Consider the following 27,406-nt stretch of genomic DNA (forward strand, 5'->3'; position numbering starts at 1 on the left):
TCGCTTAGTAGGCAAGGTGATTCCCAATAATATAATTACGTCAAACTTTATCGTAACAAAAAGCTTTACAAAAATGTTAAAGTCATTACATATCATTAACTTGAATCAAAAGAGCACTTTCTTGCCTTTCCCGTCTGTTAAAGCTGAGAAAAGATAATGAGATTTTCTAGAAAATTATTAGTTCTCGAAATGAAAATTTAGTTACCAGTGAAATTAAAGCTTTAATAACTTTTGCATTTGGTTTTCTCCAAACGATAGCTGTGGGTAGGAAGAAGTGTGTCGTGAAAGCTTCATATCTCCTTGGGGGTAAGCTTTTTTGACTAACCATCGCTTGTATCATTTTGTAAGAAAAGATTTTCACCCAACACTCCAACCCATCCACAGATAATGTTACCAAACTCTCTTATTAATCATGGGATAACTGTAACCATAGTCGCGATTCGTAGTAGCGAACAGTAGCTATCCCGACATTTAAAGTTTTGTTTTCATGTGAAAATTTTTCTGACCTCTGCCCCGATTCGTGACGATGGTGTCTTCTTAAAATTATAATATTGAAATGTTTGGACTAGGAAAGAAAGTTCGCATTTATAAAAAGAAGAGTGATTTATTGAAACAATTTCCAAAAGAAGAAATGTTCTCTCTAAAGTGTCTAAAAAACGTCTTTATTAGTTGTCATGAATATAAACTGATGATTGATTTATGCTACAAAATGATGATAGTTAAAAGTAAATTTGTAGAGAATGTTTTTTTCTTAAAAATTAATTAGTTAGCCATAATGTCCACGATTCATTGCTGTACGATTTCTAGTATGCCATTTACATTGTAATATACGTAAATATGTTCGACGAAATGATGCATTACATAATGCATAACACATCGGATTTATTGTGCTATTTATGTAACATAAATAATAAAAGAAATCCCATAATTGTTGTGGTATACAACTGGCACACGCTGTTAATGGTTTTATCAATACTAATATGTTGTATGGCGTCCATGTTATTATGAATGTTAATAATATAGCTGATAATGTTTTTGCTGCTTTTTTATCCGCTTTCTTTTCTTGAGATTTCTTCTTCTTTTTTACAACGTGTTTACCTGTACACAAAAATTTAATTATTATAATATGGTTAATGAGCATTTGAATACGATGGCAAACTGCTAGGCCAATCATCTAAGGGCACCCAAATACTGTATCGTTTGGATGAAAATTATTGTAGAAAATTATTTTTATTCAACTAGGAGAAAAAAATAATTTACCGATTTTTTTGCAATTTTCTTACGGTACTGTTTACTACGGTTTAGTAGTAAAAATAGAGAAAAAATTTTTTTTTTCAGAATTTGACAAAACTTGTTTTATAGGGTAAGTTTTACTCAAACATCTAACGAATAAGGAGTAATTTTTGAGACAGCGTCAAAAATAATGTATAAAAAGGGTTTGTTTTATGAGTGATCATGGAGATATCACGAAAACTATTATCCATTAGTCATTATCACGAAATCACGAAAACTATTATCCATTAGTCAAATCAGCTGGATTTTTATGTTTATTCATCTGGATTTTTATGTTTTAATAACCAGAAATAGCCTCATGCGAAATATTTGTTTAAAATACAATTTCAAACTCACAGAAATTCATTCAATTTCAAGAAAATTCTAGATAGAGTTGTGAAAATGTATACTTCGGACACACTGCAGAAATTAGCGAATGTTCGGCTGCACCGAAATCAAAATTCATGCCTGAACTCGTAATAAATCAACAAAATTCTTATTCGAATTAATTAAATTTGTTAAATTTCGCAATAGATTCGACGCTTTCAAAAGTATTTAGGATGAATTTACTTAACCCGACTGCCGTGCAATTGAGTTTTTTGAGAGCACACTTCAGATTTTTTCGTACCAATATATCGTATCAATTTTGCTCGTATCAAAATTTTTGCATTCAAAGCTCTAAATAATAATAAACAACTTACCACCTTGTGCTAATAATGATTTTTCTGCTAATTGTTTTGGAATAATTTTTGCATTTAACGGTATACGTATATCTGGCATTTGTGATGGTCTTCGATTTAAATGATTCGTTAAGCAAAAATCAGTTGGATCATTTCGACGATGTATTGTATTAACACCACTTTCTGGTATCATTTTTATACTTGGCTGTAAATCCGTCACTTCAGTACCCCCAGTACCGCCCGTCGTGGTACCATCTGATGTTGGTTCATTTGGTAACCGTATTAATATTGTATAAACACTCTCTGTACTTATTGCCGTACGCAAACGTGTTTGAGGCGGTAAACTTCGTGAATCACGTGCTTCTAAACAATTACCACTTGTTATATTTGTATTTACACCTCCGCAACCACTAGATCCTATATGTCGTGTTGGTGTCATTTGTCCATAACTTGATGATATATATGGGTCCCTGCAATCATGCACTTTGTTATAGTATGTATCGCAATTTTCTGGAAATAGTTTCTATGTGAGGCAAAGCCTCAGACTAAGCTTTGACATCGGAGGGTGAGATTCAAGGTTAAATTGAATTCAAATATTTACCTGATAACATTGAGACTGATACACCGTGAAACACTACTTTGTAACGGTGTTTCTACACTAACTGGTGTTGTTGCACCTTGAGCCATAAATTCACTAGGTGTATCTTCTGTATCACTCGTATCCTCACGACCAGAATGCCACCATTGAACACACCATCTACGTACACCATTTACACCAAGTGGACCACCACCACGGCCATAACTTCGACCACCATGAGATCCACGTCCCAAACTACCATCTGTACATGATGGTCTACGCCAATCGTCACCCAATTCATGATGTAACGTTGTACAGGTATTATTGGCTTCATCACTAAAAGATAATACTCTACATAGAAATAAAATTATTGATTTTAACATTAATTGAATTTAAATTTAATTTACTACTTCTACTTTCTCTAAGAAGTACCTAAAAATAATTGTTGTTTATTACTACATTGTTGAAATTCGTAGATGCTTTAAAGAATGGTTTATATTTAAAATGTCAGCATGCATTAATCAATTTTTTTTGGTGCTTAAAATTGAAAAAGATGTTTTAGTGAACAATAAAAAGACGATGATTAGTCAGAAAGAAGGCAAATTTTTTCGCAATGTTCAAGATTGTTTTATGGAATAACAAATTCTCATTTTTTGGTGCATTTTAATTTGGTTTAAGAAATAGATTATTTTAGAAACATTTGATAGCTTTGCGGAAACTTCTTTTAAAGAAAGTAGGCGTCATTTTGACAAAATAATTTTTTTTTTGCTGTATTGGTTCCTTAGTTGTTTGGCTAGTTGTAGGAGCGGGAATTAAATCTAGGAAACCTTACAGCAAACTGAATATAAAGAACATAACCGAGATTCCATTATATTTTTCACTGAACTTCCTCGAAAGCTTAGAAACTTTAATATCTTATCAATTTCCATTTTCCACAAACACATACATGCTTCACAACATCTATGCGCAATGTTTTCCATTGCAAAAAATTTCTACCTACCTAGAATTACTTCGTTTCGATGAATCTTTTTTACCAGCTTGCAAGTTTGGTAAATCTTTTTGTCGTTTCTCTGTTTCCCTCCATATTCTCCAATATAAACCACACATAATTGTAACTGGCACATAAAATGCTGCTATTGCTGTACCAAAAGTAATATAATGATTCGTTTCTATAAATTGTATATAACATTGATTATCGGGCACAGTACGTTCTCCTTCGATATACGGCCAACTGTATATCCAAGGCGGCCAAAGTAATAAACTAATACCCCATGCCATACCGATCATAAATGCTGCACGATTTGTTGTTCTTTTTACTCGATACGTTAGAGGCCTTGTCACACTGGAACAAATAATAAATAATTCATTATTATATTTTGGGCTAGTTATTTATATACACAAAACTACTGAAGATTTTGAGATGCATTAAGTTTTAAGGAAATTAATGATTTTTAAAATAATATTCATTTTTACACTGCAAAATCATACTTCATGAAGTAAGAGGCTTAGATTTCTCGGGAAAAATTGCGATAAATGGCACTTGGATGAATGTAACGGAAATCAAAATAGTTTTTCTTTAACCGGACACAAGTAACATACTACAGTAAATTTATTTTCGCTAGTTCACAAGTACATTTCTATGTGGTGAGATATACAGAGTGGCTCAAGTAACTACAGGCAGAAGAATATATCATCAGTTCGTCAAACATCCACAAAAAGTTATTTTGCAGTTTTTGGATCCCAAGTTCCATTAATGAGCTATGGTCTGCTTAGTTATCGTTTGTAATTTTAAAATTTCTGGATGAATATGAATCAAAATGAAATTTTTATGATAAACAAAATTGCGGGAACCGTCAAGTTTTATTTTGCTGGTAATAAGTATTTATGGGAGACAGAAAACAGACAGAAATTGTTCGATTTGCAATTTACAAACTCTGGAAAATCATTTTCATTTTATTTTATGATTGAATGTCCTGTTTTTTAGAATATACGAGAGTTCTATCTAAATAAATACTTCGAAAAATAAATACTTCTATTTCGGAAACAGTCAGCAACTTTTGGCTAGCTTCTTAAATGATTTGTATAATTACATAACAGGAGGCTGTAAATTGAAGGCATTAATAATTAATGCATAACATTTAAAATAGGTTACCATGCAGTCTACAGCGTGAAATTTTGCTTTGTTATGGAAATTTTTGATGGAAATTAATGTGTCATGTGTCTATCTGTCTGGAATACCCTGTATCATAGGATATTGACACACAAACAAAATTCATATTATTTACATACAAAATACAATATATGAGACGTTCAAATGACAATTGTACTAGCGAAATTTAACTGTCTATTATTAAAGAAATGTAAATACTTACCTAAAATATCGATCAAAACTTATAATGAGTAAATTTAAAACAGAAGCATTACTAGCTAAATAATCAAGTGCGAGCCATGTATCACATATAAGTGGACCCAATGGCCAATAGCCCAATAATATGCTCACTGTGAATAATGGCATGGAAATTAATCCTATTGCAAAATCAGCAACCGCCAATGAGAATAAGAAATAATTACTGATTGTTTGTAGTTGTTTGTCAATCTGAAACAAAACAAAAAATTCATGTTAAAATATTGATTATTGTTTAATTTTATTCTATGAAAATATTTTATGAAAAGTGTTACAATATATTTAAATTTTACAGTCAGGCTTCATAGTGGGGTAGGTAGTAGCTAAATTCATATATCGCATTAAATTGAAGAAGACAAACACTAATCGAATACCCTTCGTGTTAAATCAAATACAGATAAAAGGTGTCTCATACTGGTCGCATGTGGACAATAAAGTGATGACTTTTAAAGGACATTGAGACTTATGTTTTAAATTTTGAGGGTAGATTCTGTTAGAATTTGGGATTAGACGAAAATTAAGTGAATTTTTTTTATATATACCTTTGAAATATTATTAAGAAAAAATCACTTATAGAAGAAATAACACACAAATGCCAGACATTTCATCATTTTAAATGTGTCTATTTTATGGAAAGTGTTGCTTGATATAATGTTGCTTGAAGCCTTGTTATATAATAAAGCATACCTTTGAAAAACTTCAATATAAGATTAATATATTATAAACGCAAACTTTAAGAGTTTTAATCTATAAATTTAACACCGTAAGGAGTATTAAAAAATTTAACTTCTAAGGGCATTCATGAAATGTATAAACACGATTTACAGATGACCCTAAGAAAACGTCACTTTTTGGGAATTATGAACTTAATTAATGTAAAAGCTTAATTATTTTCGTTACAATTTCAAAAAAAAAGTAGTTGTCGAACACTGTAAGAATTATATTAATACTTGTTGTTAAAGTTTTTTAAAACATTGCTTGCGTGTCCGTTAAATCTTCATATCTTTAAGTGCTTTTTTGATCATGATAATATATATATATATATATACATAAATATATATATATATATATATATATATATATATCCTTTTCAGAATCAGAATTGTTATCAATTAATTGTTTATTTTAATGACATTTTGCTGATATTAATTTGAATTTTGAGCTAATCTTGGGCGAAACATCGAGTGAAATCGCTGGAATGATAATCTAATTAAAGAGCAGCATTTTTTCTTAGCTATGCAAGGATCTTTGGAAACCCTATGAAGAGGAAGCTCTATAAAGAGTTATTTTAAATATTTAAAATGAATTCTATCCTATATTTCTAAAAATACAATTACTTTCCCATTTAAATTATATTGCATTCTCGTGAGAGGTCGTGTGGTGTTCGTAGCAACTCTTTTTGTTTTATTTCAAAGTAAATAAATAATACGACATTTTATTTATTCATTTTAAAACTGCGTTGCATATAGTTACAAAAAAAATTAACATAAAGAAAATATAAAGAACAATTCTTTTTATTATTGAAACTAAGAAACGTTTCTACACAATCTTTGACACAAAATGATTGTTTTTATATATACTAATTCAAGAAATAGTGGAATGGTATCGTAATAAATGAAATACTTTAAAATGCAACATCAGTTTGAATCATAATATGGTAGTATACGTAGAGGAAAGTAGAATAAATCAATTTTATAAACCAAATTAATGGTTCGTAAAAATAGGCTTATTAAAGAGTACAATTTGTTAAAAATATACACAGAATTTTATAAAATGAAATACATTACTTTTCAAAATCAATATACACAAAATTTAAGGATGTACGAGCGCCAGGGCATTTTCGGATGAAAGGATTGGTTTTTTGTATGTGAAGTTCGATTAAGTCTAAATCAATTCTGAAAATTTTAAGAGTCCCGATTATTTAAATAAATAAATGATTTCAAAAGTAGGCATATTTAACATTTGTCTCATGGGAAAACGGTAGATGGATGATATGTTTTCATAGATTTCTCAAAAACTATTCGGTGGAAATTAAAAAAAAATTTGGATTAAAGTTAAAACCTTAATATTATTAACTATTGAAAACAAAAAAACCCGTTGTGCCCGACTAATTAAGGATTTATAAGCACGGTAGTGGGGACATAAATTTAAAAAAATATATATTCTCAATTTTGTTGGTGAATTATGACAATACAAAACGAAAGGTAAGAATTCAATTTTTCGGTATCTAGAGAAATTTTCAAAATATCGAAAATTTTGATTATTTAGCTTTCGATATTTCGAAAACCCAGACAGATATCGAAAAATTGTATTCTTATTTTTGGTCTACGTTTATGATGCTATAACAAAATTCATCATCAAAGTTGAAAATCAGGTACAAATAATTTCAACCAGAGGTCTTGGCTTGCCTTGGCGCTCGTACTGCCTTAACGATTTCATGTGTCACCTATCCGATTTCAAGATTTTATTTAGTATAGAAGTGCATTGAAATTTTACTCTCAAGCCTGCACTTGTCTCCCTCTAAGCTAACCTTAGGCTTGACAATAAAAAAGACTATTCTTGAGTTATTTTACAGAGGCTAACATTTAAAAAAGCAAAGTACGTTTTTAAAGCACACAGTTTTATTTAAGTAGTTCGATCTTTTGATTCTGACTTAAAATAACTGTTATTACGCAAAAATATAAATTTTAATAGATTAATTTGGACTAATAGGCTCGAAAACACACTTTAAAGTTAAAAACTGGCCTTGGCAGAGTTGAAAATCGGAATGTAGATTGAGTTAGAGTTAGCTGTAATGTGTTTTAGTCTGTAATTTCACATTATCTTAAAAAACACCTCGATTAGCAGGCATGATTCCCCCTTAACATTCCAAGTCTTACTCCGAAAGTGCCCGAAGAAGAAAATGAAGATGATTTATTGATGTTTACGGAAACAAATATTTTCAGTAATAAATTCCAACTGTTTCAGTTTAACATATTTGTATGTAAAAATAAAAGATATTAGTTTGTTGTGAATGGGTGGTAGCTATTTATTTATCCATGAGTATAGTTTTAATCAAGAAAGCATAACTATTCTCTAGAGGCTGCTTTTTGAATAAATACACATATATTTTTCTTTTCTGATGATTTTCTTTGAACTACTGTTTTTGTTTAATAATTATAAATAGACAAAGATGTATTCTTTTTGAGAGGTGTTAAGATAAGTTATATATTATTTGTACCATGAGATTATATAATTTTAAGATATTATCTTAATATAACCAAATCAAAGACCATTATTTGCCCTTATTCCTGATGTTTCTTTTTATAAGCACTATTTATACATTCAAATTTGAGGATGAAAAATATAAAAATACCAAAAATACTTTCGAAATGGACTTGTGTTAACCATTTATACCCATTATTATATTTTATAAATAAGTTAAAGAATTTTAAAACATAGTACATTACTTAAATTACTTATACCATAAAATAATCCTACAAAAATGGGGTGGAATACCTGTTATAAATATATTTCTCCCTGAAAATGATTTTTACTTAATAAACGTCCTATTTTTAACCTATTTCGATGTGAAATGGGCCTTGTCGGCTATCAAAATTCCCTAAAAAAATCATTGTCAACTATTCGAGCGACTATAATGGTGACGATAAGATACTTTTGGGTTCTGGACAACGCTCTCTCCAACCGCTTCAACTAGTTCATTGATATACCAAAGTCCTTTGCTTAGCAAAATTTGAAGCCCTTTTCTAAACATTGTTTCGTTGTGAAGAGCTTCATGGGTAAAATTGTACTGTATTGGTGTTTCAAAAACATGTTTAGGCAACTCAATCGGTAGACAAATGTCCAAGTTATTTAATCTAGATACCAACATAAAAAAAATGTCGCACTCTGTAGTAAAATCGAAGTGTAATCTTACACCTCGAGTTCCCAACAATATCAGTTCCTAACAATCAATTACAGCTATTTTAGCCTACAACTTATTGAGGCCATCTGTGATTAATAATGTGTTGTCTTCAAAAGTTTTGTTGACATTTTTAAACAGATCCAATGGTTTGAAGGAGTTATGACTGGAGACGCGTAATAATTATTTAGGTACTGCGGATTGAAACCATTGATACGATTGGACTTTTCATATAGTACACATCGTTTTTCAGTTTAAGACTCGTACAGCCGCTAAAAACGGAAATGGAAAAGGTTATTAAAAAATAAAAATATGGTCACGGTAGCTATATTGGACTTTTATTATGATCATACAATGATGTGCACTTAAGCAACAGGACCTTAAGGACCCATAACATGTAGTTTTCATATATTTACATTACATTAGGTATAGTTTCATTACATTACCTTTAGAGGGGGATACAGTGGGGTACGATTTTGAAAACAATGTAAAAACATATCTTATCTTTTTTTTTCCAATTATCTTTTAACTACTTTACACCACATAAAACAGCTTTTAAGAAAATGTAGTGGATCACTATCAGTTGATACAACGGCGTAAACATATATAGACAAATATCTTGTGGAATAATTTTAATTAATGAGAATTGAAGAAAAAAACACTAGCACCAGGACTCGAACCTGGACCTCTTGGATTCATGCCAAGCGCCTTATCGTTCGGCTATACGAGCTTTAGACACAGAGTGTAATTTTCTTAACTCATCGAACTTTTTTAAAATAAATCATTTTAAAATATCTTAAAAAGCACTTAATTCTTTTTACGATAAAATTATTTTTTTGAATTTAAAGAAATTATTTTCTACCTTTTAGTTCAGCCAGTTACAAAAGCGTGTTTTTTAGTTTTTTTAAACTATTATTTATTTAGTGTTTTTTAGCTTATTCTTTATTTATCAAAAATTCAGTATAAATATGGTGGAAGCGCAAATAAATGTATATATTTCAAAGATGGAAATCGTATTTCCTAACAATCCTGGCCAGGATAATTAAATTATGGTATTGTCATCCTTGAGAAGTATGTCAAATTTCGATTTAATTCAACGTTTTGAAGGAGGTCAAAATCATATTCAAAGTTTCCGTTACATATTAACATACGTATGATTCTAATAAAAGCGTGTTTAAAAAAATTGATGAGATTTCTTTTTACAGCGTTTTCAAGAACGCACACTTCTCTGCCTTACTCTGTATATGTTTAAATGCACAGTTATGAAAAGATGATGCATTTTCCGCTTTTTATAGTCAAATGGTTGTTACATAATAATCTATTATTCATTTTTATAAAGTACTTTCTATTCTATAGGTACCTACTACCTATCTACCTTTTTTTTTCTAAAGTGGTTTATTTAGAATATCCGTTTGCATAATACGCTTTTTGTATGTGTGTCTGTCTGTCTGACTGTGTGTCTATGCTGCTATGTTATACAAATATTTAAATTTTAACATTTAAAAAGAGTAATAAAAACTTTTCCATATGTTTATGTTGTATCATATTAAAAAAATCTGATGTTAGCATCACCTGACTTCCTTGTATACACTAGTCAGAATGGATTCAATAATTCTACAAAGAATATTTTTATTGTGAACGCTACAATAAGTACAAAATGATAGGGAAGACTATCACATTGCGTACGAGTGCTTAGTTCATAAGGGACGATTTTCTCATAACTGTTATATGGTACTTGAACTGATGATGGCCTGGTTTCCTATGATGTAAGAATGTGAAAAAACTATCACTGAGAAAAAGGCAATCCCACCCTAACACAAATACGCAACCATTTTAACGTTGTGTGCTAGTTTTCATTAAGATAACAAAGTCAGTGCATGTTTTTTAATTTGCGAATGGGAAATAATTTACAAAAAATAGCTATAATAGTTAAAATTAGTTTATTATAAGCAGTTCATTTTCATACCAAAACGTTTGGTCATTGATTGAAAGGTCACTTTCAGTTTTTTGTTTGATAAATAATTTTACTAGGAATTATATGTTACAAATTGGGTAAAGTTTTCTATGATGGTCCAGTGCATCTGTCCTTAGGAAGACTCGAATCCGGGCCTTTCTAAGCTTATAAATATTGTATTTGATTGGCCTCGAAACAATCAAACATAGCCCACAAAATATTATGACTGAAAATAAATGGCTGATTACCTACTAACAACTTTTACCTTATATTTTGTTATAAATAAATATGATAGATCCTATCATGTGTGATATTTTTGATTTAACAAAAAAATTCATGTTTTGTAGCAATTTGGAGTTGAGTTTGATAAGCCAAAAATGCTTCCATTCTTAATAAAAAAAAGGACATTATTAATGAAAAATCCTAAAAAAATTATAATTTTACCTAGTTTTGTAACTATATTCCTAGCATAGTCTATTAACACTTTTTAATTTCTTTTTTTTTTTTCATTTTAGAATCATTTAAATAGCTTTATAAAGTTAAGCAGCTAAGTGCATAGGGATAGGATGTTACACCGACCAGTCAAAATTCAAAATGGGTTCTTCCATTCAAAATGAAAACTCAACCGTTAATTTTTTTCGCGATTAGAATTTATACTATTTAATTTTGTACAAGGAAGTAGAAAAAAAGAGAAATGAATAATTTCTGTTCCGGTGAAATGGGAAAGTTGTTTGCCTCTAGCGCTTCTGTGTAATGTAGGTATACGAATGGGTAATGATTCAAGTAAATATAATATACAAGTTTTAATTAGTAGCATAGATTTTTTAAGCGAGTAATAATGAACAACGTTTTACCGACTTCAAAAAAATATTATAAGTTTTTGCAAGTATATGTGAAGGAGTTTGAAATATCGTATTTATTTACCAAAAGTGTTTACTTTGGGAAATTGAAAAGTTTTGTATTTTTTTTTAATAAACTATTAATATCGAAATGTATTCTTGTGTTTTTTTTTTAACGCTTGGTTTTCCAAATAAAAGAAATTATTCAGATGCTATTTCAATAACCAGTACTACAAGAGTTTATTACACAACTGAGAAAATTAATTTGTCCAATATTCTGCGCATAGCATAAAAATAAACAAGCTCTGGATTACTCACGTATACACTGTGAAGCATTTACGGATTGAGATTACATATGGAATAACTTTGTACTTTTTAGTCCACATGTTAAATAGAATGTTTCATTTAAGCAATAACTCCTAGAATGATATTGTATAGGTTGGACCATTTTAATCAATTATAGTTAAGAGCTCATTTCTAGTAACTCAGTCAGATAAAACTTCTAGAGTTTGATGGGGGACATCATGTTCTGACATCAGATTGGACCGTAGTTCTCCGGGTTGCTTTAATAGTCAATATAGATCTTAAAAGGTAAGAGGCAATTAGAAAGCTGATCCTCATAGAAAACTATCATTTTTATTAAAAACAATTTTGTTTTCGCTAGCTTTCCGGGGAAATACGACTTAGAAATATGCTATTATTTCATTTAATCGAAAGAAAATCCCTTACTTAAGAAAAATACTTTGGACAAATTAAGCTATTAAGGACAATAAAGACCATTTGATTGTAATAACTTTTAAGCCCAGGTAAATTTTCAAGGTAATTTGAAGATTAAGGTCAAATAACCTTGAAACAAGAATTTCCGGCCGAACTTATGAACACAGACCAATGTCTATTTTTTTTTACCCGTGCCAATTTTTTTCTAAAGCATTTTTTTGTAACTAACGTGTTTTCTTTCGATTAATTGCAATAATGACATACTTTTCCGAAAGCTAACGATTTTCGAAAAACTGCTTTAAATGAAAAATGTTATTTTTTTTATAAGCATCAACTTGCTAATTGAAAGTGTTATTATATCTCTTATACCATATCTAAATTGACTATTAAAGCAATCCGGACAACTAGGTCCAATCTGATGGCAGAAAATCATACCCCTCCATCAAACTCTGCAACTTTTATTTAAGTTATTTTTTTATTGACGGGCTATTTAGACATAATATATTAAAATGTCCCATCCTGTATATTTATAGATATATAATCGAATATCTTCCATATTTTCTTATAAACTAAAATCTTAGATAAATAAATAATAAATTCAATAAATAAAATTCAATAAATTTTATATTTATACAAGAGGGATGCAGCTGTTTTTATGTACATTCAATTTTACATGTCAATAATTTTCAACAAGTTGCAACTTTTATAATCTGTATATATCTTATAAAGGGTACAGCACAGAAGTGTGCGATTTTGGAAACCTTGGAAAAAACGAATTTTTTCCTAATTATCATTTTAAACTTATACTTATTGTATTACCTTATACTACATAATAGCCCAAAAAAATAAGATAAAAAAAAGTTGATCTGCTTATAAAATCCAAGTGATTCAAACAAATTTTACAATAGATAAAACTGCAATATACTTAATAGTTTACGATATATTTGAAAACAAGGTCCTTTTTTCGAGACCATTGACCTTGAATATTTTTTTGGGTACATGATTTTGCAATGGAATTTTCATAGGCATTTCTTCCGTCTGAGTCACATATTCTCGGTGACAAAAAATCCACTTGGATTTTTTCAGAAGAAAAACCTTTATTTTCCTGGGCTAGTAATATTTATTTTTTTGATTTGTCCTATTGGACTAACCAATCCATACCTTGGCCCTTATAAATTAAAAATAATATAAGTAAGTATTATATGTATATGTATCACAAAAAAAAAAGAAGGTAAATTGGAATTTAGAAAACTAAGATTAACAATTATTATTCTAAAAACTACAAGTGAAATATTGGGTGACGATTGTCAAGTAATTAACTCTGTGAATTAGTTATACATTATACTTTACTTTCCCAGATAATCTCAGTGATCCGTTGTTAAGTGTGTATTTCAAAACACCGTATACGATCGTCATCTTATTGAAGTTTGGAGCTTAACGGAGGAATTAAAATGCAATAACTAAATTAACTGAATTTTCTTAAAAACAAAATAAAATTTGCTTTAAATCATAAGCAATTTTCTTCAGTACCTACCGAAGTGCCTTCATTTTATTTTTAAACGGTTGGTGGTAAAAATATATTTTTTTAACATTAAATGAATTTTTATTTTACAGCATTTTTAAAATCACACACTTTTTAGCTCCATCCTGTATAAAAATAAATATAATATGATTTTATACCTATAATATCAGTAAGTACGCTATAATTCAAGACTTCTAAACTTATCTCAATGGAAAATTGAATGGAAAAAGATATCCAGCTTTAAATATTATACTGGTCCCACTGTACAGACTTTTAATACACCTAGTTTTTTTTTTATATTTTATGCTGTTGTTATATATCATATACATTTAACACGGTTTTATTAGCTTGACCTGTAACAATTTGATTTTTACCCACTCTATCGTTTGCGACTCTTAGTACCAAAAGTGATACGTAGTCGTGCGTCCCAAATAAAACTAAAGTTTATAGTCCATGAAAAGTTTTTCTGCTTGAGAATTCTCATCTCGAGAATTTCGAGATGGGAAAAATACCCAACGCCTCGAGAACTCGAGAAATCAATTCCGTGCGCTAGGCAACTTCAAAAATACGCATATAAAACACAGATAATAGATTATATCCAAATTTAAATTCTTGTTCAAATGAAGTTTCCGAGATCACAAACTAGTAAATGAAGAGGATCTCAAACATTAATTAATTTCAATGATTTGAGTCTACTGGGCAGTGGCTATTAAGCCAACATTGACGGAGAATGAGCGTGTTTTCTTGTTATCGGGAAACATTGTCACTGAAAAAAGAAACCGCCTATGATGCTGTTAATGCTCTTGTATTTTTGAAAGCTTATTTCATAAGGACAATTTGCAATTACTCTTCAGAACTTTATAAAAGATGATGAAAAATGATTTTAGGATTTTTAAATGCTCAAAAATTTAAATTATTTGCATTAATTTTCAGATTTGAAAATAAACTTTCTGGAGTTTTTCCAAACATAACAAATAACAAGGAGCTTTTTTGAAGTTAAATTAACCAAAAAACCTCGAGTAGCTTTATTTGAATAAAAAAAATTGACATTTGACACTATCTGTGGAGGGGAGGGATATAAAAAAATTGGACCTAAAGGGTTTCTGGCAACATCTGGAATATTAATCTTTAAGCCTTTCTGAATAAGAATCAATGGAAGAAAAACTCTACTTTTGCACACTCAAATCCATTTAATGCTTGCTATAATTTAAATTTGTTAAGCATTATTAATTAAGAAAGACAAAATAAAATCTACATATAACTGTTTTATAATAACTGCCTCTATCTAAAGTTACATAGTTCTTTGAAAATCTCTTCATTTAACGTCATTTTTTTTTTTTCAATTTAAAGCATACTTAGGTGAATAATAATACAAAAGTGGGAAAAATGAGAACAATTTAATTGTATTTATTTTTCTTTTACAACAATAATTTTTTTACATAAATATAACAAAGAATATACCATAGAACATATATGTATACTACATATAAGGGCTGTTAACAATGTTAATATGAGGGATGAAAGCAAAAGGTCAAATAATAACGTAAACATTTTTCATAATTTTTTTCTTGTGAATTTATTAGCCAAGAACTATATGCTTATACTTCTTCATATATATATGCGAAGGTATGTATGTACGTTTGGAGGAGTAATGGATATATCATGCAGTATACTTTTGATTTATTAGTATATATTTCGAGATTGCTGAGGAAGTAGTACTCCATTGAACTTGAATGCCAAGTAAATTCACTTAGAGGATATGAAATCCTGAAAAAAGCTGCGAAAAATGCTGATTTTTAAATTATTTTAATACAATCTTTTTTAAATAAGTTTTCATGTTCTTTTATTCATATAATTTACTCGTATGATATCCGCCCGCTTTGCTGGGTAATATGTTAAAGCATATTTATGCAAAATTTGAAGATTGGGCCAATGAATCACATTATCCTATATAAAGTTTACCCCACTTTCACATTCCCATAGAGTTAGAATTTCATAAAATTCTTTCTTATCGGACACCTTCCAAGTTGCAGATCTCCACGATCAGTGGTTAAGGCTGTGTCACCGCTTTAGTCATTTAATTGTCACTGCAATTTTATTATATAATTTAGTTTTATGATTAAAACATGTGCAGATTTTTATTTGCCAGACAGAAATAATTTATTTTAATATATATCATTCAACGTTAACTTTCGTAATCGTTCTCAAGTGCGAGACGTAAGTACTTGATTCCTATCTAATAATGAAAAATTATCCGAATTTCAATTTCCTTAAAATAAACAGCCGAAAACTTTTCCCCACCCCTCTTACCAGTTCTCACTTCGATAGCGTATGATTGTTTTTGTTGAAGGTAACTATTAAACAGATGTCAATCTTAGAAACTTCCAAAGTTAATTTTACATAGACCCAATATTAGTATTTTTTGAGTCAGTATTAAGGTAAAAAAATGGATTTTTATCTAGATTGAAGAAACAAATTTTACGATTCTTTTGCTATTTTTAAGAGATATATAAGCATATCTTTGGAATAATTGAGAACATAAAACCGCACAAGATAGGGACTGCGTGGGTTTTATTCTAAAACCATTCTATATCGATACCTCGAAAAATACGCATCTAATCTTTAAATAAGCTAAATTTTTATGTTTAATAATAAATATTCCATTTAAATAAATCTATTTAATTTTGCAATACAACGACAGGTTTCTCAAATTCACAGCATATTATTTTGAAATCGGTCAACAAATAGTAATATATTGAATTAACCTATAATCGATTTAAAAATAATAAATAAATGTAGCAAAATAAAATACCTACTAAAAACAATTTTTATATTTTTAGAATATCTGCTATATATTAGATTGATTGATTGATTACCTATTAAAATAGGTCTAGGTGGAGTTATTATTATTTTATACTATCGTAGTTTTTATGAAGGGTTTTTCAATAAGAGTGATACTTATTAAAATGCTAATTAAAAAAAGAATAAAATTCAACATTAAAATTTTGAATTTTTTTATTTTAACGTACGTTGTACGTTTGTACGTTGCCTGTTGATTTTTAGATCTTCAATTGCTTGTGAATTATTCGCAACATCAGATTTTCAGATTAATTCAAAGATAATAATTCAAAAACCTAATGAAAAGAAAATAACAATTAATTTAAAAGGAATATACCAAGTTAATCCAATCTTTTCATTACAGAAATTACATAAAAAAAGCATTCCGTTAGAGTAGTCGTGGATGAAATTTTCATTATATTTTGTTCACAAAAAATTTATTTCAAAATAAAACACAATTTAATTTCAAATTTTTAAAATGTATCATCTTTCTTATTAAAATTTAGAGAGATAATATGTAAATTACTGTACTTTTATGTTACTCTACTCTTACGTTTTCAACCCTCAAGAAATTCAATTGTTTTTCTGATCTTATATTCTCAGCAAATGTCAGAAAAAATTAAAAATCAATTGCCCCAATATTTTGATTTTTTAAACCTGGCTAAAATCGATTATCAAAGCGTTAAAATGAGAGAAAAAATTTAAGAAAAGGGGTTTACCCATTGGAAAAAAATGGAATTAGTCATACGTGACTCGTGGAGCCTCCCACGAAAACTAATACATTCTAGTTTTATTATGTTCCAGAAAATTTCAAAAATCAAAATGATGTGAACAGTTGTAAAAACCAGCCATTGATCAAAAGTGTTCAGATTGTTGTCTTTACGGACCAGAAACAGATCTTCTTGACGTTAACTGATGAAATTCCAAACTTTCTTAAGTTACAAATGTAAATCATACAGAAAGAACTCAGCTGATTTTTTCATTGAATAAAAAAGCAAAAGGTACCTACTTTTACATTTTAATGTGCTGTACTCTTTTATATGTGTAGGGTATGTGCGAATGGTTTACAAGATTGTAAACAAACAGTTCCGTTTAATATTATGTATCTATGGGCGTTGCAAATTAGAGTTCTTTTTTCTATCGCTAGATAGAATCTTTCTTAATATTAAAAATCCAATAAGGTTTGGGCTTCTATTTGGTTCTATATCTCATCTTACGCTAATAAGCTTCACTTATTAGCGTAAGATGAGATACCCGATACATTGCTAAATTTTTCATTAATTCTACATTTGCAAAGATTTTTTTGTTAATTCTTTAAGTTGTTTCTATTTTTGTACTCTTAATATTCTAAAAAAAATGTGTTAGCCAAGTATTAAGTTAAAATCTTTTAAGTAAAATAAAAGTAAAACTTATGAAAGTTACTTTTACTTACTTATTTAACAGAATAAAATTCGATAATTATTTTATCTCTTAAGAAAATTGTTTTTGTACGATCATATAATTCGTATATAGTATGTAATAAGCACGAACCAAATAATGGCCAATAATATCAGTTATTTTTGATAAAACTTCACATTAATACTTTGTGATTGATTGACATATAAAGATACATCCAACATCAACTGAAGGCAAAATTAATTTATATTTACTACTTCTCTTTTAATTAGTTCGAATTCATATATTTTTAAGATGATTTGGTAAGAAAACTTTTAAATTATAATTTCCCTAAACTTTTCTTTTATTATTACTTTAAGTATTCACTTTTTTAATTATTGTTTTTATAGAAATTTATTTTTAAGGTTGATCGAACTATAAACTGCAATTTTACGGCAGATTCTAAATTTTTTTTATCAAAAATTATAAATTTTAAACTGAATTTTAATCTGATTTTAAGAATATGTGGTAGATACAAAAATATTCTAAGCAACTTTTTCTAATAGTTTTTTTCGATATCTCTAACCATGATCTCTGACCATCTCATCTGATGCTAGGCAAAATATTAAGAAGCGGCCCTGTTTGTCAATTTGTACTAGGCTGAGTTTGAAGTTCTGATTTCGGTTAAGTATATAGAAAATGTGACTCATTACCTTGTATGACTGTGCAAAATTTCTAATCGATTTTAATATAAATATCGAAAATAAGAGGGTGTCTTTACCTTAAATGCGACACACTGCATATTTCGACTGCTATACAGAGAGGAATAAGTGAGATTGTTCAGCGAAGCAGGCGGGTTACTGCTACTAGTTAAATATAAGGATAAGGATAAGTAATAATCATGTTAGCTGAAATAAATCTATTAGAAGTCCATAGATTTTGGTACATATAGATATAATAGGCGGACAATATGGGTGGGGTTTGGTTTGTGATATATGTTGTTCATCAATTAGGTAAAAGCTGCCTTTGAAGTGTGCAGACATAACATTTTCAGTTTATATTCAAATTAATTTTCAATGTACATCCAAGGATATTATATAAAGTGTAGATAATATAATTGAGTTACATAATAATTTTTATAAACAATATACAATTAGTTGAAATAGGTCTGTTAAGTTTGTTAAGGTGAACAAAATACTTACATTATACGTAAATTGTTGGTACTTTGTGTTTTGGTGTAGTTCACTGGGTGTGATTAGCACTAGGAAAATAAGTGCTAACCTAGTACATTAAGAAAATCTTTGCCTTCTTTCACGGACTGTAAAGTATGAATACACTAGGTGCGTTTCACTACGTGCTTAGACGCTCTTAATATCTCTATAAGGTATTACTATCCGCAGGTCTAACACGGTGGTTATGGCTGATGCGAAAACGTTACTAATGATTTCATTTATTGGCTCACGCCAGCTCACGACGACCCATCCAAAGAAGTGGGTTGAAGTAGACATTGAGTGAGAAATTCGCGCAATTTTTAAAACTTGAAGATGGTGACAGAAAAAATTACGTGATGATTCGAAAATAGATATTTTAATGGAAGCTCTTTGATTTTTTTTAAAAACTTTTGATAGTTGCTCCAACAAACTCTTTGATTATATTGTAACAACTATAAATTATTTGAATATTCCTCTATGAAATATAAAAAAATAAATTGTTTCCAATAAAATTAAGACCAATTATTTTTAAAGTTTATTATTAATGTTTATAACCTTTTTGCTTTATTTTTTCAATCGCACCATTCGTAATGTTTACGTCATTTTGTTTCGATAACAATTAATCAATACTAAATGACCCATTATTAACTAAAATCGAGTGTCCATCGATGAGGCTATTGCTCGCTCGATGAGCAAGAATGAATATCTCGTCAATGAATGTTAATAAGGCTTGTAACTTTCCGCTCTCGAATTTTTATAGTCTCCACTTCAGCTTTTGTAGGCATAGAAATACCACAGAATGTGTTGGTTATATGTTTCATAATATAATAAATGTGAAATGAAATCACATTTAACTAGAATGAAATATAAAAAATCTGATGTGAATGCCACACAATCTCTATATACAAATAATGAACTCGCTTATAACTGATATATTGTTATATAACCGATGTTGTTATAGCCGATACATTAATATATGTATTAACTTATATAACTTAAAACTTACAATTTCTTCTGGATTCCATTGGGACTTTTCGATTTCGCCATTATAATTGATTTTTCGTAATAAACGGTTTTGATTGTATTTTCTTGGTCCAAGAAAATTTTTAGGTGAACTGTACTTTCTTGGTGGAAAAATTATTTATTTAAATAAGGCGGAAATTTGATTATTGTTTTTTGTTAAATTTCATTTTTACTCCTACAAACATTACAGTTCACTGCCTTAAAAATTTTGGTGGACCAAGAAAATACACTCGAAATCGTTTATAACGACATCGATAATATTGACCAAAACTAAAAGTCCCAACTGATTTGCTATTTTTGATTAAAAATTTTAATATAGTACCTATAACATGAAGGTTTTTTAGCACTGGGACACTAAAAAGTCTAAAATAAAGTAAAGACTAAAAACAAAAACCTGAAAACCAAATCTGAAAATAAGGAACAAGTCCAGTAGTTTACATACCGACTTTAACCGGGGCCGGGGCTCCGACAGTTAAAGTCGCTTTGTAAATTACTGGACTTTATTTAACTCAGGCGGATTATTTATTTATTTATTTTATGTTAAAACAACACTAATCGTAATACTAATTTTGACTGTTTCAAACTTTATTTTTAGCCATATTAACTTTATTTTGAACCTTTTTAACTCTGAATATCATATATAGAGACAATCTGTCATTGGAATTACTTACATTCACTTTAATATATACAAAAATGATCCCTTGAATATCGTTCTCACCAAGAGGATTTTTCCCCAATTTCCAAGATCAATTTTTGTATTATAAAATACCAAGTATTGATCGTTAGTATAAATTAGCCAATCGTAATTATTCTTATAAATTGCGCATGTAAGTCGTTGCTAATTTAGTGACGGTCTGCACAGAGCCGTGTAAAATTGATCTAGGAAATTAGGGCAGAAATCAGAATTTAGTTCTAATCAATTTTGAGTGTATTTACTTGCTGTCCCCAGTACTTTTCTAGTTTGTTGGTACGATATAAACAGCTCACATTCTAACGTATTTTCAGATGAGTTAAATTGAGTTTGATATCAATTTCAATAGCTCTTGGACTGACACATTCTCTAGATAGAGGTAAAGTTATGTAACATATTTGTATGAAAATGCATTCAGTTAATATATAAATCAGACATATATTATGTTTAACAACAGGCAATGTTTTGTATATTGTAATATAGCTCTCTTGGCAATAGTCTCAATTAAAGTGTCGAGACTGCCATTTGCTTGCTGCTTATACCATTTTCTACAACATATATACACATATATTATACATCTGGGTACATAACAAGAACAGGGCTAAATATACATATATGTACACAAAACAATGGTCGGCGAACTTATGGGTTTGTTGTATTTAAATTGTTGTAGAACCACACCGTATGTATTATGTATATTATGGTAGAGCAGTAGCTATTGTACCAGTATTATTTAATTTATAAGCATTTGTTACTCAAGTGTTTTCCATTAACAACGATAGAAATTTAAAATAAACTATTTCTGAGATATTATAATTTTTAGGCAAATATTCTACGTAAATAATGACTTTTGTCCTGTATCGCATGTCAAAGGGAAGGAGTAGGGTTGTATTATAAATCCATTTTGTATCCTTATTCTATTTAAGGTGTTTTGGGAATGCTATATGCATACAGTCTTGTTCAATTAGATGTTACCACTTAAATGGAGGTTCTTCAGAAAATAATATAAGAGTATTTCATATATATTATAAATAATATAAGTTAATAGACGATCCGTGAATTCCACAACGCTGTACCCGTGGCTGCTACTGATATACAAATTACATATGGAACAAAATTTAATCTGAAAAACCATATCGATAGTATACATTTTTGTACTAGAAGTGGGTTTAGTTTTTGTTCTTCTTAGCCAGTACGATTTTAAAATGAGGGATAAATCATTGCCATAAAATATTCTTTCAAATAAAACAAATTGTTTTATAAGTTCTAACAAGTTTTTAAAGTTCTATAATTCTTAATGGAGAACTCTTTAGTAGTCTTCAGGATAAATATTTCATTGTACATGTTTGTTTGTTTGTATGTTTGTTTCTGTTTTGTTTATTATGTACTTTTTTCTATAATTAAACATACAAAGTATTTAATTTTTTTAATTTATAATATATTTATTTTGAAAAATTTGTGTAATAAAGTGTAGAAAATTATCTATAGGGGGAGGAATTTATTTGTTCGCTTTTAAAATGTATATTAAATAAAAATGGAAAACCTTCCGATTAGGAATGGAAATCGAATTTCAATCAAATAATTATCCTAACGGGATATTTAGTTGACCAATCTGACAACTCAATTTTCAGTACATTTTTAATGGATTGACCCTCTGTTAAGATTGATCTTCACTTAAATTGCGTCTTTCAAAGCCTTAAAAGATAACCATCAATGTTATGTTTTAAATATTTTGTTAAATGAGATTTAACATTTCAATACTTTCAATAGCAAGTTTTAGATATCATGGTTTCCCTTTAAACCTTTTGAAAAATAAAAAAAAACAATTATATAAGTAATAGTAGTATAAAAGTATAACATTTATGATTAAGTAAAATTTAGTTAAAGACCAAGTGGATAAAAAAAACTCTTGTGCATCACTATTCATTTGTGAGAAGATCGCCCATAGCCAAAAAGTTATTTTAGAAAGCCATTTCTTTTTTAGTAGAGCAACAAGTTTATTTCGCACTTAATAAAGCTACATGGGTATTCTGCACTTAGTAGAGCAACAAGTGTGGGAGAGTTGATCAAAAATATCACTTTAAACAATTATATTCATGTTAATTTTTTCGTTATAGCTTTGATTCTGCTGCTAGTGCAAAAACTTTGAGAGTTCGTCTTAATAATCTATAAAATTCAGCACAAATTCAGCCGAAAAATTGGATATGTTAACTGCATGTAGATATTAACTGCACACATGTTTCGTTGAACCTTTGGTGGTTGAATATTTATTACTTGGGCTCGGTGTTCGGTGTTCAGACAAATTACTTTTCCTGGCATAAAATAGAAAACAGCTTATATTATCCTATGTCTCGTCTTTCATGACTTCACTAATAAGGCAACGTTCAATAAAGCTCTCTCTTATAATTTGAGTCAGCGTTAATTGAGTATTACATGTAATATAATATATATAATTCCTGTTAGAATAAGCGTTTATTAATTAATTTTACAATTATAATATTGCATATACAGTTGTAAAGCTGGCATAGAAATTAAATTTAACTAATTCTCGGTATAATAATTACACAACGTATAAATGCGTACACGGAGAACTTATGCGAAAACTTATTGAATTCCTATAAATATTAATTAGTTTACGAAATATAATTATGATCCAAAAATACAAATTAGTTATATACTAAAATAACTTTCTTTACGAGGGAATCAAACGGTTAGGGATCATCCTGACAACCAAAGTATATTATAATTACGCCAAAAAAGAGCCTAGAAGGATCGAACGATAACAATTGGTCATTGCATAATCTCATTTTCGATATAAATATCTATAAAGATTAAAGTAGACGTATTTCTAACTGTAAAAAGTTTTTGTAAAATATAAAAAGTTTTTGCAAAATACTACAACTGTACATAAATCTTATATTTTTTAATTTTTGTTATTTTGTTTCTATAAAATTTTGGGACAAGTCGCAATAATCGTTTTAGCTCAGACAAATACAGAAAAATGTCTGGATATGATAATACTTTCAACATACAATATTAAATATTTTTAAAATTTCTCCGAGTATTTTATAATAATGTTTTAATTAAGTGTGAAATCTTATAATAATGATTAAATTCCAGCTAGTCCATATTTTTTTTTATTGATTTAATTAAAAGTTATAAATAAATTTATTTTATTTCCTGCATGCATTATAGATAAACACTCAGAACGTAAATAATAATTTCCCTTCGATTTTCTGTAACATATTTTAAAGATAATAATATATATAAACTTATAATAATATTTAAATATTTGATAACAATATCATGATTTAAGAAAGTTTGTTTCAAATTTTAAACAAAAATTTTCCAAATTTAAAATATAATTTTATATTATTGGGTAATTTTATGAAGTATACATAGTTAACCAATATTTCTTTTAGCCATTTTTGGTTAAAGTGAAGTTCTTTGGATGCAAAAATATATACGGCAATTTTAAACAGAAAACAAATGCCACTTTATTTAAAATCGGATATAGATTTCAAATATTACTTTTCAGTTTCAAAACAACATTCAGTGTCTTTGTTATTAGTCTAATAAAACAATCCAAGGGAACATCCCTCCTCTCTCCTCTTTAGGTGAGATTTGTTTTGATTCTCTCCCCCTTACGTGAGATTTATGTTAAAGAACTAAATTAGTTTTTATAAATCGGAAAAATACAGATTTACAGAACATGTTTCTTTCTTTTCAGATTTTATTTAACGTAGTCGGGCTTTTTTTTAAAATTATTTCTTTTATTAAAAGGAACATCTTCCAAATTACAACTGACCTCTTCTGTTTCCTAGTTTCCTTGATCAGCGGTAGGTTCATGACTTTTTGAAAACCCTGTATGTACATTCAGATTACACAACATTAAACATGAACTGATATCTGCAAATCTCATCGTTCGTTCACATATGTCGAATACTGAACCGAGTTCGTGGAGATTTATGTGTGAACAAGGCTTATAAAAGTAAGTATATCAATTTTAGTTAAATTGCTTGACATTTTGAAACAATTCTTATTCTGCTATGTACTCTCTCACTTTAAACAAAATTACTTTAAAAACTTACCCTTAAATTATTGTAAATAATTCATGAAATGAATATATGGGTACAAATAAATCGTACAAGTAAAGTCCCATATAAATAGATGTGATTCTATATGGGTGGGTGGTAATTTATGTAAAAAAAAAAGCTGGTGAAAAATATTCATACGTCGTCTATATAAAATGCACATGTACATATCTAATAGGAATAGTCTAGTCAATAAGTTCGAATTGGTGAAGTATAGAAATAATGGTCGTAAAAATACATGAGCTAGCTCATTGAATTCGGAATGATGTCTTGAAGAATGTGCTTGAAGCGTATAACAGCACATAAAAAAGTTTTAAGCAATTAAGGAAGAAGAAATAAGTATTTCGTTTTTCGCCAATTTTTCATCAAATATTAATATTTAAGAAATTAAAAAAAAAAGATTCTTAAAGAGGAAAAAATTTCCCATAAAAAACTTCCACTCACGGAAGTCTATCTCCATTATTTATTATTTTCCAACGCTGAAAATAGGCCCCTTTGCGTCATATTTAGATTGTTGTTATATCGCCAAAAATAAGTATCTCACACTAACTAATTTTTTAAGGAGATATGCAAGGATTGAATAATACTAGGGATTTCAATAAAACTTTATAAATACATTTTTTGATTCACGAAGATTCCAAAAATCACAACAAATTCCTAGGTCATCGGGCTTTTTATTATTATTTTATCGTTCAAAGCTGGCTGAAAAAATGATGAATCATATAGGTTATTCTTTTCAATTGAATATCTCTATATCAAAAAATCTAGAGAGTGTGATAAAAAATTAACTAAAATATTAAGACAATCTTGTAGTTTATAATAATATCATAAAATATAAGGTTGTCGATGATATAAAAACAAAATTTTAATTTAATTATGGTTCATCGAAGATCTATCATTTGATTACCAAAGACGACTATAGTTAGGGTATTGATGATTGAAGAAAATATTTATATTATGAAATTTATAAGCAGCACACAATATATTATATATTTTTGTAGTTGCATGGTATTGTAAAGCTAAAATGAACAAATTATTTAACTACAAAGCATGTATTTCTGTTTATATGTACGTACCGTGCAATAAACCAAAAGTTTTTACAATACTGAAGGTTTACAATCACCTTAATATGAGTCTCAAAAATTTTAGAAATTGAAATATATCTCTGTTTTGTGTGAATTTAAATAAAGTCGAATAATAAATACTTAGATTTTAATGAATATAGAAAACATATGTTTTCCGATTTGGAAAATAAAATTCATTGTGAAAGTGAGTATTGTGAATTAAAAAAAAAAACAATATTTTGTTTAAAATTTTTATTTTAATTTCTTTGTTTTGGATGGTGTTTTTGCATCAAAATATTAAGTATATATGGAGAGAATATGTGTTCCTTTTTTGTGTTATTTTACATAGCAATAAAAATAAAATATATTTATTTTTTCCAGTTTTATTTTTAAACCCCCATACATATTACAATCAGGTTGAGATCTTACATACTATTTGTTTAAAAATATGACCCATTGTATTGCTTGGTCCTTTGATCACGTAAAGTCCCTGTAGTTAGAATAGTAAAATTTTGTAGGCGTTATCCAAGAAGAAAGTTGTACTATAACATCTCCATATAAATGAAATTTATTATATTACCTATATGTTAGCGGCGAAAAATTTTGCTCAATTGAATATTAATATATTTAAATAAGAGTGCCGAGTACCTTTACCGCTCGAATGTGTAAAAGACAATTCAATCTAGTTTTATACGCTATTTTAGCAAATTCAGAATTGGTTTTTATTCACGATTTTCCTTAGAATAATTTACTAGGTGCATACAAATAGTAATTAGCTGTTAAATACCAAATTTGCGAACAGATAATACTTATCTTGCATGAGGAAAGAAAAATAAAATAAAATAAATTAATTAAATATTCATGGTTTAAAATTAGTGGCTTGCGCTTTCGCTTTGTCAAGTAACAGGCAGCTATTTACTCCCACTTCGTAATTCATTAAAAGAGAAAAATTTCTTTTACAAAATAAATAGAAAATTTTCTTACCTTAAACGAAATCATGACCATAATGTTTCCAACCACTGTAATAATACTGAGAAAAGCCGCAAATGTTCCAATAATAACTGTTTGTGTAATTGAATATGTGCTCATTGGCGATGGGGCATCGGTTTGAGCCTCGCCTAATGGCGGCCATACTGATGCGTTTAGGGAGGTGTTCATGCCCCACGACCTACACCGGTCGTCACCTCCTACAACTGCTGTTGTCTCTGCTTCTGCACCGGACCGTACCTTTCTGCTGCCACACAT

The 27,406-nt window shown here is 28.8% G+C and overlaps 1 protein-coding gene across 1 annotated transcript; it reads right to left on the reverse strand.

Annotated features, from left to right (window-relative positions):
- Window positions 1-766: 766 nt before the first annotated feature.
- LOC123301150 (muscarinic acetylcholine receptor DM1) lies at window positions 767-27,406 on the reverse strand. Its single transcript, XM_044883884.1, has 6 exons — window positions 27,146-27,406; window positions 4,902-5,125; window positions 3,530-3,871; window positions 2,554-2,880; window positions 1,974-2,422; window positions 767-1,098 (listed from the first exon to the last, which is right to left on the reverse strand). Exons 1-6 carry the CDS (start codon window positions 27,404-27,406, stop codon window positions 767-769), a joined length of 1,935 nt encoding a protein of 644 aa, XP_044739819.1.

This window comes from Chrysoperla carnea, chromosome 5 (assembly GCF_905475395.1).
Source record: "Chrysoperla carnea chromosome 5, inChrCarn1.1, whole genome shotgun sequence".
In the NCBI taxonomy this organism is placed as follows: Eukaryota; Metazoa; Arthropoda; class Insecta; order Neuroptera; family Chrysopidae; genus Chrysoperla; species Chrysoperla carnea.